The following is a 15,911-nucleotide window of genomic DNA, read 5'->3' as shown; positions in this document are numbered from 1 at the left end:
CTGATAGAGTCGCCTCAATGATACAACACTCTCTATTTGCATTGCATGCTAATAGTAAACGATTTTAGGTAATTTCAAACAATAAAAGAACGTTACATAACCCTCTAAAGGTTGGTCACCAACCACTAAAGCTGCCATATCTCAGTCAATATTGATCAAATCTTAAAAAATCAGGTACCAGTCAATAGGTAATTAAATTTACTAAAAATTTATAAAATGACTATAAAGTTATTCTTGTAATTTTTTTTAAAACCAACAGTTTCTATGTTATTTAAGAAACAGAATTTTAAATGGCCGCCATTTTGTTTTATGAATTTGAAAAATTATAATACTTTTTTGTGGCTTTGTGTAGTTGTTATAAATGATTGTGCAAAGTTTCAATTTCGTATGTTGAACCATTATTTAGAGAAAAAAAATAAGTGAGAAAAGCAAAATGGCCGCTATGTGAGTAACTGAAGACTTGCGGACAATTTAAATATGCTATTTAGATATGTTTGTTAGGTTGGAACAATGGCCCAGAGTATTGGTAGGCAGTTGGTAAGCACCGTGTAGAATTCAACTGGCATTGATTAGAGATAAGCTTGGAGTTCGAGCCTAAAACGCAGCCTATAAAGTTATAGATGTTTCTGAACTGCTATTTTTTCAGGTGTGATTAATACAAACTTTGTGTATTACCGTGCTTAGTTCCAATAAAATATGCTGTGAATAGCGAGAGTTGAATTCATGAAGAATGCATTCAACTGCTTCTGGGCAATATTATATATTCATATTGATAGACTATGCTTTCTAAATACTGATTTAGAATGCTGTCAGTACTCAATCTTCAAAGTGATTATAGGAATGGTTCTACAGAATATCATATTTAACTCACATTTGCGAAACAAGTATTCATGGAGAAAATTTTTGAATAGTTCTGAGAAATTGTTGAACATGTATAAATATCTCATCTTAACACTCATTGAACATTACTATTGATATGATAAGACTATTGAGCATGACATAGCACATCTATTAAACATTTTTGTTTTTATGATACTATTGTAGAGAATTCATTTCAAACTATTTTGTACCTATTTCATAAAGTACAAATTATTTGACAGAGTTTAAGAAATAGGCTACCTATTTGAAGCGAATTTACATTTTATGTTCGATGATAACCAGAGTTGTAGATGATGGATGTTGTTTTATGAATTGTTCAAATGATTTCACTTACTTGGAAGACTGTGAGCAGCGCTATGGGGAAGGTGTTGAAATTGGTCGGGGGCGTTCCTTCTTCGAAATTGAACTGACCCCCAAACAGCTGCATTCCGAGCAGCGCGAAAATTAAAATAAAAAGGAAGAGAAGAAATAGAAGAGAGATGATCGATCGCATCGAATTCAACAGCGATATCACAAGATTACGAAGCGAAGACCAATACCTGCCAAACAGTTCAAATGGAACAAATTAGTGTTGTATTTTCATGAAAACCGCAACAAAAATTTAGAGCAATTCAATAAATACTTTGTTACTACCATTACCAAACAGCAAAGAATTGGGTGCTTATGTTCCCCTTTGGAGTCTTATTATACAAAGCCACAGTTGTGGCCGTATTAAGCGATTTTCAGGAAATCACATAAATTGCATCATAAATAACAATCAGACCTGTGTGATTTATCCGAACTTCGCTTATTACGGCCACAACTGTGGCTCTGTATAATAAGACTCCAAGTGAGAACATAAGTGGCAACAAAATTTATTACAATATTTTTGAAAAACTATGAATAAGAATCAACCGGTGAGAAATATTGATTGAAATATATGTTTAAAATGGAGCTATCCACTGTCAATAGTATATTGCTATTTATAGAATCCCTCTGTGACATTTCACATGCAAAGAGAAGACAAAACTGCTCAAATAGAAAAAAGTACTAATAAAAAGTTGACTTTTGAAACGATTTTTATCTGTTCGTTATTTTAGACGAGCATGTAAATTTTTAATTTGCTGATTTTCTTTTACAAATTAGCAGTTGCATAAAGTATTTTTTATACAATTTATTTTAGTAGCATTATTTTATTTCAGCTAGATGTCTGCTATCAAGCAGTAATAATCTGATTACCTGGAATTGACGGTGTAGCCAGCCAATTTTGCGAATATAAACATTCACACAAATTGAAAATCTGGTACAAATTAAACATTGGGTTAAAAACCACTGATGTAAATAATTTATAATTCTCCTCTGATTCACTTCAATACAGAGTGATGAATACGGGATTTTTATTATGATGGTATAGTCTGCTTGAAAATACTACAGCAGTTACATTCAAACTCACAACTACTATCTATCTACTTTAGTAATTTGTACATGAGATACTTATTATTGTTAATAGTTTCTGAATGGTAGGATGATTTCGAGGATGAATGTAGTCACAAGAATGAAGTTTGCCGAAGCTAGCAAGACAAAAATTACATTCATATCATGAATTCGAAAAAAAACTTCAAAAGAGCAATTTTGTCCAAATATAAGATATTAGATGAAAACTATACTTGTATAATATTACATCAATATCATTTTTTTAACATTAGAAAGATGAATCTGAACATTTTGCAAGTAATTATGTGAAGTTTGAACACCTAACACAAGGTCTATTCTTAAAAGCGTTCCAATATTTAGTTGTATAAATTGTAATGGCGATTGGATAAATAGAATGAATTTAATAAATAACTATCAGGAAACCCGTGCTCCGCAAAGGTCTAATTAAAAACTCAACAAACTGAAAACTTGACCTACTGAAATCTTGAAGAATTTAAAATGGGCCTATAACCATCCTAAGTGAATTAAGAATCTATATGAAGAATTTCAAGTTAATCAGTCTAGTAGTTCAGACGTAAAGATGCGTCATTCGTGAATATCCTATCCCGTACGTGTATAAGCCTATTCTTTCCTTTATTATATTATAGATAACAAGAATTGTATTGACTGATTAACTTAGTCGGTTAGATTATTAAGAGATAGAAAAGGGCCCAGCGACCGAAAGCGCTCCACAAAAAAAGAGTAGGAGCTAATAGCTTTTAACAATAAAAATCAGACTGCTATAAGGTAATTTAAGTATTTGAAAGTGATCATTAAAAAGCTGTTCGTAATGGAAAGAAAAATTGAAGAGCCTTGAAAAATGTTTAGATTCTTACAGTTTCCAGAACACAGTTTTGAAAACAATACATTCAAAAAACTATGAAATGGACAATATAAATTATTATAAACGATTGATGTGAACTTCATCTGTTGATTGATAACTTGTTTGAATAACAAGTTTTCAATTTTCAATAAGGTTAGAGATTTTGACATAAAATTAAAATTACCATATCACCTAATCTGGCTGTCATTAGTTTTTTCATTTTGAACTGTATTTAGATTGTTTAAAATTATAGATTCAAAGTATTTTCCAATCCTCGTTTATTGAAAAAACTTATTCATGTTTAAACACATTCGACAGTAGTAAACGATTGATAGCTCACAATTCAATACTAATTCATTGTAGCAAATTATTATTATTTAGTCTTTTTTCTCCCACGAGTAAAATATTTGTAAGTATTGAATCAATTGCTCTATTCCTGAGAGTTTTCTGAAAAGAATGATTGATTTTCATCACCAGCATAGACATAGTCCATTCGAGGACCTGATAGTCCTATTGAGCCCATGACAGCTAAGTTAAACAGTGTTATAGTTTTACATTCTAATACAAACAAACTCTATTAAACTTCATCAGGAGCAAGAAAAAATAATCTCTTGAATTTTGAAACCCAGACTTCATAGTTACATGATGCTCCTTGAATGATGTAGTATAGGTTATATAGTTGGTGAATTCATTATACATGTAGGCCTAGGTATTGTGAATCACATCAAAATCACTAACATACATCATGAGGATTCAGAGTAATTTATAAGAGATCTTTCAATTAAACTCAGCTTGGTAGGAGATTTTTGCTCCGTAATCAATCATAGGAAGCAATAAATAATTGATTTGATTCAGTACGATTCTAGTTTAGTTATAAGAATCTTTAAATAATTTGAAGCTGACATAGAATTTTGAAAGTTATCAGTCATTGACAGAGAGTCTTACTCACTGATATACTGATTGACTAAATTTATAGATGTACCCTCTTAATTCAATGCACTCATACCTTTTCAATTTAAAAAATATTTCTAACCTAAGTTGATTACAACAGTTCACAATACAATAATTGAGCACACTTGAGCAAACACTGAGCACTGAGTAGCAACGATGTTAAGCACTGATGATGGGAATAATTTCGCTGATCGAGCAAGCTGCAAGTTGACCGCAAGTGATCCGGTTATCATCTCATTTCCTCGTCTTCTTTTCGTTGCTTTTCTCTGTGGCTTCTCTTTCACAACGTCACTTATCACTCATCACATAGCCTACTAGCCTACCAAATAACTAAACCTATTGGAAGAGACTCTGCATATTTCACTGCACACTTACTTTGTAACTTTGAATATCCTTAGGAGGCGCAGAGCTCTTAGCACTGAAAGCCCGAAAGACCCTGATTTCAATTCGGACCATATTACTTCGAATATTGATCCACTGATGACTACACAGTCAAAACGATTAAATGCGGATTCAAAATAAATTCTAGGTCCCAACGCATACATTTTTAGAAACATTTCCATCATGAATAGACCGAGAAAAAAATATTCGGCCCAATCTGAAAACAAAACAAAATTGTTAGAGAAGTGATTAATGGTAACAAACGCTTCTTAATAAAAGCAAGTGATTTAATTTAAACATTTCACAAATTGTACTTCACTTAGATTCACTTTAAACTGTCAGCATTGGTGAATGGCAAGTGATGGTGCTATTTATGAGGAATGCTGACAGTCCCACCATAAATATCTCAAAAATAAATTCTGATACGATGAAGTAAAAATACCATAAGTACTCTTTTGGATAATTCCTGACATATCCATTTTATGAGAATATGGAGCTATTATAGGTGAATTTAGAACAATCATCGTAGGAAAAGGATTATTCATGTAACAGATGTCAATAAAAAATACTTATTCTTCGAGGAAGCAGGTCAGATATTGAACAGTGCTGATACAGCTGGAAACCATTCTAATTATTGATATTCTACTTGTATTCACATTTCTTCAACTTAACCTATTTCAAGCAGAGTTTTAGTCATGTTTCAATTGACATTGCAACTAGGATAATGGTTTTTGAACATGAATACTCTTACTTATAAATCCAGCTTACAAAAAAATGCATAATGCCTTGTAAAGGCTTAAAATTCGAATCGTAAATTCCTCCAAACCTGAGGTCATTCAAACAATATACACATCTATTAGGAATTCGTAACAAAACATCCCAAATAAGGGGAAACAAGATTTTATTGGAGTACAGGTTCAAGGTGCTTTTATACTTACATAAAAATTTAGTCAGCCATTCGGGCTGGTTATAATGTTCAACTGCTACGCAGACAGTGTTGAAGAAGACGAGCACTATCACAAACCAATAGAACCACTGCTTCTTCACTGTGTGTCGTATCCAAAACCTGAAATTCGACAAAAAATACAGTATCTATTAATATAATAGATATGATTTTCTTGGTTTGTATGACGCATCATCACGCTAAAGCTACTCAAATTGAAGTTTTCAACTAAGTTCATTACAATGGAAAAATGTATGCAGTCGTTGCATTGTGGTTGCATCATGATACATCTCCAGCTTTCAAATATCGATTTTAAAGTAAAACACAAATATTTAAATAATTATTATAATATTATAAATGTTATACACAAAAATAAATTAATTTAAAAATAAATTGATAACACAAATATTTTAAAGTTGACTAAAGCATTTTTGAATTGTAATTGTGGAGTTATGTTTTATATTTTATGCGGATGTTTTATATTTTCATTCTCACCTTAACCTCTTCTCTGCTCTCCAAAACTGAACACATGCTCCTTTATTTTTCACTTTGGTTTTCAAGTAATCGGAGTGTCCAAATCCTGAAACGAGAATAGCAATTAGAGATGATATAACACAATTGACATTCTTGAAATTTATTTTTAAAAATATTAGATAACCAGATATAGAAAAAAAAATTAAATGTAGAAAGCACAATTTTTTTACAGAAATCAAAAGATTGGAATTAGACTAAGCTAAGTACTGTAAATTTTTCAGTCAATACAGTAATTTTTCTGGAAAGCAAGATTCTGAGCTAATTAGGAAAAAGAAGCTCCTAATTCTAGAAAGTGAATGACATAGTATTCCATAACTTCTATTCTATAATTTCATTGTCTAATAATCTCGAGCAGTTAGAATAGACATAATTATTGATCATGGAAATAATCCAGAATAGGATGTGGTTTATGATCATGATTGCTGGTATTAGGCCACATAGCAATTGATATTTTCTAAAACTTTTGTTTATACACAGAACAATAATTGCAGCATTATAATAAACCGGGAAATACTTTCTCCCACTGAGAAATTAATTTTTGCTCATTATGGTTAAAACTTATTACTCCAAGAGAAATTAGAACTTTGGTACAAATAAAATATTGAAATTCGCTACACCTTTTGTATGATTTTTTTAGAATAAGATTGATATTAAAGTTTTTTTTAATAAGGTACTGTATCGTATATTCGATAAAATGAATATAATGCCTTTTTCAATGTTTCTTGAATACAATCCATACATTAATATAATACATAATTCAACATAATAATCACATTTTTAACAGTTTTCAATTACATTTTATCAGATTGCTCAATGCAGATAGGATAAGCACAAGGATTACATGGAAGCGGAATGATGGAAAATATGCAAGAAAGAGATAAATTAAAGAAGCAAAATAAAATATGAAGAAATAAAATGGGAGAATAAAGAAATAAAATGCGATCAGATCTCAACTTAATTGACATTGTGACCGACCCTTTCTGGGATAAGTTTCATTACCCCAACCAGAAATCACGGTATTATTTTATATGATCTGCAATTCATAACATATTTTTTCAATGAGAATTCTATGTAACATAAATATTGGGCTACGATTTAATTCCTGAATCCTTCGAAGCTTACTCATTCTCTGTGAAACTTTGAATTGACAACGCAGCTCGTATTCAAAGTCTTTTGCACATCGACGGCGACAATTTCAACCATTTAACCATAGGTTGAAAATCCTTTGACCGTCATGCTAATCGCAGTGATGTGCACAGCATTTCAAGAATTCAAGTATTACAAACAAAATAAAGCGTCTGATACCATACATCATATTGATATGGTACGCATTGATTAATAGAGGTAGGTTACATAGTGGCTATTTAAAGTGACTAGATCACTAGACAAAGCAATTGCAATATTTAATCAGAGTTGAAAAACCAGAATATATATTATTCTAAAATTGTCGGTGATAATTGAATATATTTAGATGAAACTATATTCTAAAATTCTCGATGAAAGTTGAGAATACTAAGCACGAAAACAAAAAATTACACAGTTTAACAGTTGAAAGCTTGCTATCAAAATCATAACGACGTAAGCAGCTAAAATCAACTGAAGTGTTTTCTAATCTAAACAGAAATGAAAGCTAAGCATGATGTCACTAGGTGAAACAAGATGATAACTATAATGATACGAGTATAACGTGTAATCAACTATAATTTAACAAAAGTAAGTGTCTATTACTTTATAATCTCCCAGAAACTGAGATTATAGAAAGTCAATCAAAAATATTCTGCTAAAACTAAAAAGTTTTGTTTATATAACATACTTTAGTACAAATACTAAAAGTACTCGTATTCGATTTGAGGAAAATTTCAATTGTAATAAATATTTAATTTTTAAAAGAACATACAAAGAAAAATAGCCGCATACATTTTTTTCTTTTTTTTTTACATTAAAATGTGTAGTTTTTTATTCCTTCAAAGTTGTTCAACTGAAACGAGAAACGATGGAATAACCATTTATGAATAACCTCCGAGTTGAGCAAAATAAGAACATCTAACTGCTGTTTATTGATAGGTCTAATGTGTTTGATCGTTTGTGACGAGTGATATTATAGTGAAAATTCAACTCCTTTCTAACGGTGAAATGCATCCAGGGACGGTGTTTTGCAGGTTGTTTAGGGAATAATAATATTGGTGTGTGGGCAATATTCCAGTTGGAGTGTTAATGAACAAGAGTGCTGGCAAACCATACAGCTAATAGTAAATATACTTCATTGGCCTATCACAAGAAAAGTTCCGAATTTTTTTCAGTGATACTGGCAGATGCAGTTTCTTAGTTTAAAATGTGATTTTTCTACGAGTGATATTTATAGTGGATGTGGGAGAATCACTCAAGAAAGAATTCCAAGTGATAATAGTGAATTAGTGTTCAGAAAGTCGATTATCGTGAGATTAAGCATGACAAAAAAGATTGCTGGAGATTGAAAATTGAAGCATAGCATTCAAGAGCGAGTGAAGATTCTTAAAGAAGCTTGAATGTATGGAATTTACTTACATCAACAGGATAAATGCAGCATAATAAAAATATGCACATCATCATTTATGTTAACATAAAACAAACAAAGTAACATAGTTATCAAATTTTAATGACTGGATATAGTTTCAAAATAAGTGACGAATGTATTTTCCTCATCTGAACTAATCATAAAACGTGTAGTGGTTTGTTTCAATAAGGATTGTGAGTCGATGATCAGAAGTAAATTCAGAATCATTAATAACCACGAAAATATCCATTGATTCAGTCTATAAAAGAGTCCATCTATTTCTTCTAAAACATAAATTGTAGGAGTATTTTATTAAAGTCAATAATAGTTGCCAAAACATAATTCTGTACAGTCTACAACATTGAGAACTCCTATGAATAATCACATTGAACGTTACAACTGTACATAGAGATACTTCTAATTTTTAAGAACATGCAGAATCTAAACATTCAAAATATAGAAGAATACACCTACAATAATCATAATGATATACAGAAATGAATAAGGAGTTTTGAGTAATCAAGATGATAGACAAAACCTTTCTAGTCAAATTATGTAGTTATAAAATCTTATCCCAAGCTGAATATTTGCTTTTCAATTATTGTAATAAGTATTAAGCAATATTTGACAAGTCTTTAGCAAGCTTTATCTGGATAAAATGAGGTAGTTTTCATAAACTGTGCATAGAGTTACTAGCACATATATGGAAAATATTTGAGAATAAATAGAAAGTAAGATGAAGTAGAGGTAAAGAGAACGATAATAAGAAAATGTGATTACGTAGACATGAAAACAAATCATTTTTACATATTTAAAAAGGGATGGATGACAGTAGGGAAGTTCTTAGAGGGGATAAATACAGTAAAAATTAATTTTCAAGAAGCATTCCGATTATAATTTCTAGTTTTATCAAGATAACTACAATATTATTGCACGAGAAACATATATCTAATTGAATATAGCAATAATAAAGCTAGATACAGCTCTTATTCCTTTTACCAACACAGACCAAAACGTGTAATCTCTTGTTGAAGATGAAGAAACGCAACTTTTGTCAATAGAAGTAGTAGTAGTAGTAACTTTAAAATTATGTTAAGTTATCTATGATCAATTTCCAAAAATATTTCAACATAAATATAATCAATATTTTATCAAAAACTTCTTTTGAATATTTAAAATAGGAAGGAGGGTATTTATTATACATAGAACTTTTTATGATTGGACCTAGAAATTTATAGAACTGTCTAGTTCAAACTGAGGAGACCTTACTTTCAATCTATTATCTAAATGTAAAACAGCATCAGGTTTACATTGACGGAGGATGATATTCAAGGGAATTTCCAAGAAAAAACTGATCTGAACGAGATTCTAAGGTGTTATAAGATTTTCAAATTGTTAAATCGGCTTATTTGAATAAATCACTTTAAAATGAAATAAATTAGAATGAATCTTGTGTGATAATTGCCCACAGTATATTATATCCGTATAATTATGTGAGGTGATAAGTTTGGATAGCAAAATAATTAACATGATTGATGGGCGTGAGGATGAATAAGAATTGATGTGATTTGAGTTGAAAGCTTGGAAATCTCAAGAGAGATTTCATTCAGGCACGCTCGTTTTTTACGATTTAAATAAATGAATAAGTTGGACTATACATTTTTAAGACTGATGAACGGGGTTAGATCCAATAACTTGGAAGTTACCAACAATCAGGAGGCAAAAGATAGACGTTTTCAAGATTGGAAATCAGTTTAAAATATTCATTATAAGATTAGCCAAGAATATTTCTAGAAACACTATAAAAATATAATTAATTTTACACGTTAATAATTAGGTGTGATGTAAGCCACAAGCGAAAACAGCTACGATGATGGTACAGTTTTAAAGTAGTGTTATTTACAGAAATAGCCACATTACTAGGTGAGATTTTCAAAATAATTATTGCAAAACATTGACTAGAGCTGAAAGCATATACCATCATAGATTTTGCGATAATTTAAGCTGATATAAGTTCTATATTAGAACAATAATTACTCAAGTTGATATTAGAAGCGTGGACTCTATCATAATGTAGAGTCGATAGAAGTGGAAATCAGAAGTTGAAAATAATTAATACTGAGGCTATATTTATACATGGAGGATTTTCCATTTTTACTTTTTATCAATAATTGGAGTAGTGTTAATGGATTTCCCAAGGTGGAATTTAAAGCAGCATAAATCTTAAATTGTGAGGACGATATTACGTTCAATAGAAGTTTGATTTTGCTTTTGGTGGGAGAGCTCAAAGAATGAACAATATTAAATTGTTGATGACAAAGTGAAAACATGATAGAAAATAAGAGATGGGGAAAGAGCGTACCCAATCGGATTATGAACAGAAACTTATTTCATATTTGGGAAGTTTGATTCGCGATGTATGAATTATTACTTGTCGCCTGCAACTAGGAAATTTTAAAAGTTGAATTTGAAAAAAATATTTCTTAGTTTCATATATAATAATAGATTAAATAGTTCATGTGAGAATTAGACTGAATATGGAAGCCTGAGTTCATCAAATGTGATCATGTTTTGTGAGCTCAAATTACAGAACATAATATTTATGAAACCATGATAATGAATGGTAAAATTTATAAAAATGTTTGTTCTAGAAAGCATTGGCAATGCTTCACAAATAAACGCTGGAACAATATGGAATTATTTGTAATAGTTAAGGTAAGAACGTTTAATGCAATTTGAGAAATACTCTTACGAATCAATGTAATGAAGCAGACTCTACAACACTTGAACAGCATACCGGGTCAAATTTACATGATTTCATATTACAATGTTTATTGTAGAAAATTAACCATTGCCATGCTTCATCCGATTAACATATGACTTAGTAATTGTTATGAAATTGGGTTCAAATTTACTATATATTACACAACCCATGTTTCCATAAAATTATGTATCAAATTAATAGTTATTCGTCTTCTAGCTACTGCTAAATTTACGAGTTCAGGACAAAAATCTACATCATTATCACCAAAGCTGTTCATCAAAATCATACCTTTTTTGTCTTTCTTTACAGGCACTGAAACAAAAGGTGTAGTAATACAACGAGATGTTTGAGATAAGAAAGATCAAGATGAGATGTCTGTGTCTGTGCGTGGCCCTGTATTGGTTGGATAAAGGTTGGACGAAAATAAGAAACTAGATTCTAGATGTATTAAAGTGTGCAAATTATTTTCATGAATCTACTATTTGAAACAATACTAAAGTGCTCACTAAACACATAGATTGAACAAATAATCTTTGAAAATACTAAACGTCAAGTCTTTAATCCAGAGTCAGTTTTGTCATTGGTGAATTCTACCTGAAGTTTGTCAAACACTTTCACAACTAATAATTAATTTCACACAAAAAATCTGAAATTTCTGCTCTAATAAACGATTTTTTTGAAAACTATACATATCCGAAAACACAATAGCTTGGTACACTGTATATGAATCTCTAATGATTATAAAACTATACATGAATTAAAAAATAATGTTCATCAACAGTATTGGATCTGGAAAAGTTCTATTTACATTAGCATTCTAAGAATCTATATTGAGAAATATATGAATCTATAGTTTGATATTTCAAGATAAAAACTTAAATATTATGAAAATTGATTAATAAAGAATGTATTGAAATTAAAATGGAAAACGAAGGGAAAATGAACTTTACAAGAGTGGAATCATATTATAATGTCAATTATTATATTATTGTTCGAATGTAAAACTGAAGATATTTGAATTAATTATTCAAGCATATTTTCGTGTGAAAAATTAAATTGTGTCAAATATGAAACGATAAAAAAGTTAGATGTGGAATGATAATAATTCATCAATCATCTTCCACGAGTAAAGTAAGAAACACATCTAACAGCATTGAGAAATTGTTTCAGTTGGTTATAGTTTTTTTTCACTCTTTTATCTCTGAATAAATCATGATTTCTAAGAGGTAACATTGTGAAACGTCTAAATTGATGGTTATTTATTTAAAATAGAGTAAACAGATATTCATTAATGAAAGCTTGAATTGTAAAGTTATTTTCCTTAAGGAATTAGAATATGAGTAAAGTTGTTTAGAGAAAATAGGTTGAGAGTTGGGATGTAAGAAAGAATAGCTGTGATACTGTTTGTACATATCATCATATGTACATAAGTACATTTATTCTTATAAATTTATTTACACTAGATAGATGAAAAGACATTTGAATGATTGCAGAACTTTTTCAGAAACAATTGATAGACTATGAACGAATTCGAGGAATTTGACAGAAAAACTGTGCATGTAACAAAAAAGTTTAAAAAACATTGAAAACAAAAACTGTCTGTAACTATTCTATAATCTGTCTATTTTCTGATGATTGAAACGATATTTTATGCATTAAACCTGCTGCAAGATAAAATTGCGAATAGTTTTCTGGCTTACCGTCTTCTCCCATTTCTTCACCCTCTTCTTCTTCAGTATCTGTGCTTTTACTTTTCCCCAAGTTTTTTAACTTCTTCTTTTTAGCTGCCGCTCTTCTCCTTGCTAATAATCAGAGTTTTGAAAGAAAAATATTATATTATAAAATTGATAATTCTTTGATCACGCTTCAGATCCAAAGTGCAAAAGAATTGCACTGCAAATATGCAAAAAATGAAATTATTTAAATAAATCATTGACGTCAAAAGGAACTGATGCTATCTGTTAAGTAATAAATTCTTCATCCCGATCTATTTGATTTTTAATATTGAAAATAAAAAATATATAATGATCTTCAAAATTCTAAGGTTAACTATGAAAATATCATTATTCCAAATATAATAAAATGTCAACCAAAGTGTTTTTGAAATTAATTTTTGCATGAACTATTAAATAACAAATACATTCTTATCATTCAACACATTTCACATTTCAGTGAAGGCACAAGATTATTTACAATAGATTCATGAAGATAAACTCATTCTAAGACATGGCTAAGTTATTTGCATAAAAAGACTTAAATCTGCTTAGACGAATATGGATTACAGACTGTAGCCTAAAAGTAGCCCAAAAGTGTAGTTTGTGGATTACAAACTGTAGCCTAATAGTTGAAGTAATGTAGTATTAATCTTCAACATTTTTACCTTCAATAATATGAAGCTTTTCTTCTTCCGTTGTTCTCTCTTCTGCTAATATCACTTCCTCTGTAAGAAAAATTACAGAATAATTAAGAAGGAACATCTGACAAGTGAATTATAAAAGTGGGAAGAAGCATTGGAATTTCAATTTATATGAAGTTAAGTACGGTATGGGTTAAAAGATAATGGAACAGGATTTGATATGAATTGTCTCAGTAATGAACAAAAATAGCTCTAAAACTGTTACGTTTTGATGCTTCATCAAAATCAAGGTTTATCAATTCTAGATTCATTAATACAAATTATTAATAATCAACTATTAATTATTAATAATAAAAATTCAAAAACGTAGGCTAAAGTAGATTCAATTCAACTTCAATCCAACTCAAACTGATATAAATAATACATATTTTTAAAGAGCATGCAAATCATAAGAGAATATAAATACTCTAGTTTGAGAATTGAGAAAAAACTATCACTGATATAGGCTATATTTTATCTCTTATTAGTTTTAATTCTGTAATTGCAATTAAATAAGGTAACGTCATTCTTTATCTATTTCAAGTTTATGGAGATGGAAAAATTCAAACTATAAGATTTCATGCCATTCTTGATAATCAAATTTATCAATGAAATTGAATGTTAACAGTTTTAAATAGAAACAAATTGAATGTGAGACAAACTTCTCAAAAAAAAAAAAAAAACAATTTAACATAGCAGATACGGTTCGTTTGCCAATAAAGATAATTTCTACAAATGATTGTATTTTTACCTGCTTTACAAATCCACTCAACATAACCATTCAGCTCTCTTTCCAGCTGCTGCTGCCTGCGTAGCTTTAAAAAAGTCTGTCTATTCTCCACTTTTTCTCTCTCCTTTGCAAATTCACTACATCAACAAACAGACTACTATTGTATACACAGAATTACAGACTATTAACAACTTTACACCATTAAGATCTAACAACTTTACACCATTTCAAAAAGGAACATATCTAAGATGTGAGTTTCCAGATATGGTGGAACGTTTTTTCAAGATTTTTTTAATACTACCTACTTGAGGGACACACATCTAGCTAAAAAATACTATGAATATTATTCATGTTCCAATTATAATTATTTTTACCAACTCAAACCTGATTATCAGGATGCTAAGGAATAGGACTATCGACTACCTTAGGGATTTATTATTCAAGGAGGAAGAATTTGGGGAATTATTCGTGTATAGTTTATAAAGCGAGATATAATATGGGTGGCATAAAAATTGACCTATTATAGACTGTTTATAAAACTGGTAAGATAGTAGATTCTTATGTGATCTGAAGATTGAAGCCACATTTTCAGACAGATATAAAATGGTTAACATAATCTAGAGTGACTAAGGATGAAGGAATGTGCAAAACATTCTTCATTTGAAGAAGCGCCAGTTCTGAGAAAAGAGGCCATCTTGAAGGGAGTTTGTTAGCGGTGGTGAGCAGTATACATAAATCTTCAATACTGAAATCTAAGAATGCCAAAGGGTCATGTTATGTGGGAGTCAAAGTGCAACTCAATAAATTTATATACCACTACAAACGTAATTTCATTACAAATACAACAAGTATTTGTTAGTAACCATAACGCTTGGAGTACCTGCTTGGGATATCCAAGTTAAATAAGAATTAAATGTCTTGTTGAAATGCTTTTTTGTCCTTCGCTTATGAAACGCAGCTCTACGCTCAACGCGAGCTCTTTCATTTGAAAATTCACTGGAAATAATTATTAACAAACAATAAAAACATGTGAAACCCGAGTGAGAGCACTCATCAAACAGATCACTCAAACAAAATGATAACACAAATAGAATATGGCATCAACATGTGAAACCCGAGTGAGAGCACTCATCAAACAGATCACTCAAACAAAATGATAACACAAATAGAATATGGCATTAAATTATTCAATTAATATGAGAATTATTCAATTAATATGAGGGGGGAATGGGCCTGTACTATACTGCATGGTTGCATTTCTAATCAATTGAAAATTCTTGTTGCAGAGATTGATCAAGAAGAATTTGACAATTATCTGCAGAAATAAAATCGATGAATAGAACAATATTACAGTTCAGTATCCAAGAGAGTGAGTAAAAAGAAATCGATCTTAGCTTATAGCCAACAATGAACCTTATTATGATTCAGAGATGGCAATATAAATTATCAAATTATTGATATAATATAGAAACATGGATAAATATATAATCAATGTGATTCATCAAGAAAGCTAAAATATTACTTTG

At 30.1% G+C, this 15,911-nt stretch overlaps 1 protein-coding gene across 5 annotated transcripts in view; it reads right to left on the bottom strand.

Annotated features, from left to right (window-relative positions):
* Window positions 1–15,911, bottom strand: part of LOC111054487 (voltage-dependent calcium channel type A subunit alpha-1) — a 1,036,091-nt gene that overhangs the window by 106,961 nt on the left and 913,219 nt on the right. For 4 of the 5 annotated variants that reach the window (XM_039432653.1, XM_039432654.1, XM_039432656.1 and 1 more), the window contains exons 10-16: window positions 14,407–14,522; window positions 13,641–13,700; window positions 12,961–13,062; window positions 5,925–6,009; window positions 5,425–5,552; window positions 4,481–4,703; window positions 1,214–1,418 (exon numbers count right to left, since the gene is read on the bottom strand). In XM_039432653.1, the coding sequence (XP_039288587.1) occupies window positions 1,214–1,418; window positions 4,481–4,703; window positions 5,425–5,552; window positions 5,925–6,009; window positions 12,961–13,062; window positions 13,641–13,700; window positions 14,407–14,522 (919 nt within the window). Of the gene's footprint in view, window positions 1–1,213; window positions 1,419–4,480; window positions 4,704–5,424; window positions 5,553–5,924; window positions 6,010–11,548; window positions 11,573–12,960; window positions 13,063–13,640; window positions 13,701–14,406; window positions 14,523–15,911 lie in introns of all 5 variants that reach the window. The other variant, XM_039432652.1, reaches the window with a different exon arrangement.

The sequence above is a fragment of the Nilaparvata lugens genome, chromosome 7 (assembly GCF_014356525.2).
Source record: "Nilaparvata lugens isolate BPH chromosome 7, ASM1435652v1, whole genome shotgun sequence".
Taxonomy (NCBI): Eukaryota; Metazoa; Arthropoda; class Insecta; order Hemiptera; family Delphacidae; genus Nilaparvata; species Nilaparvata lugens.
Note: the sequence above shows the minus strand (reverse complement) of the source record. Positions and strands in the feature narration are given on the sequence as shown.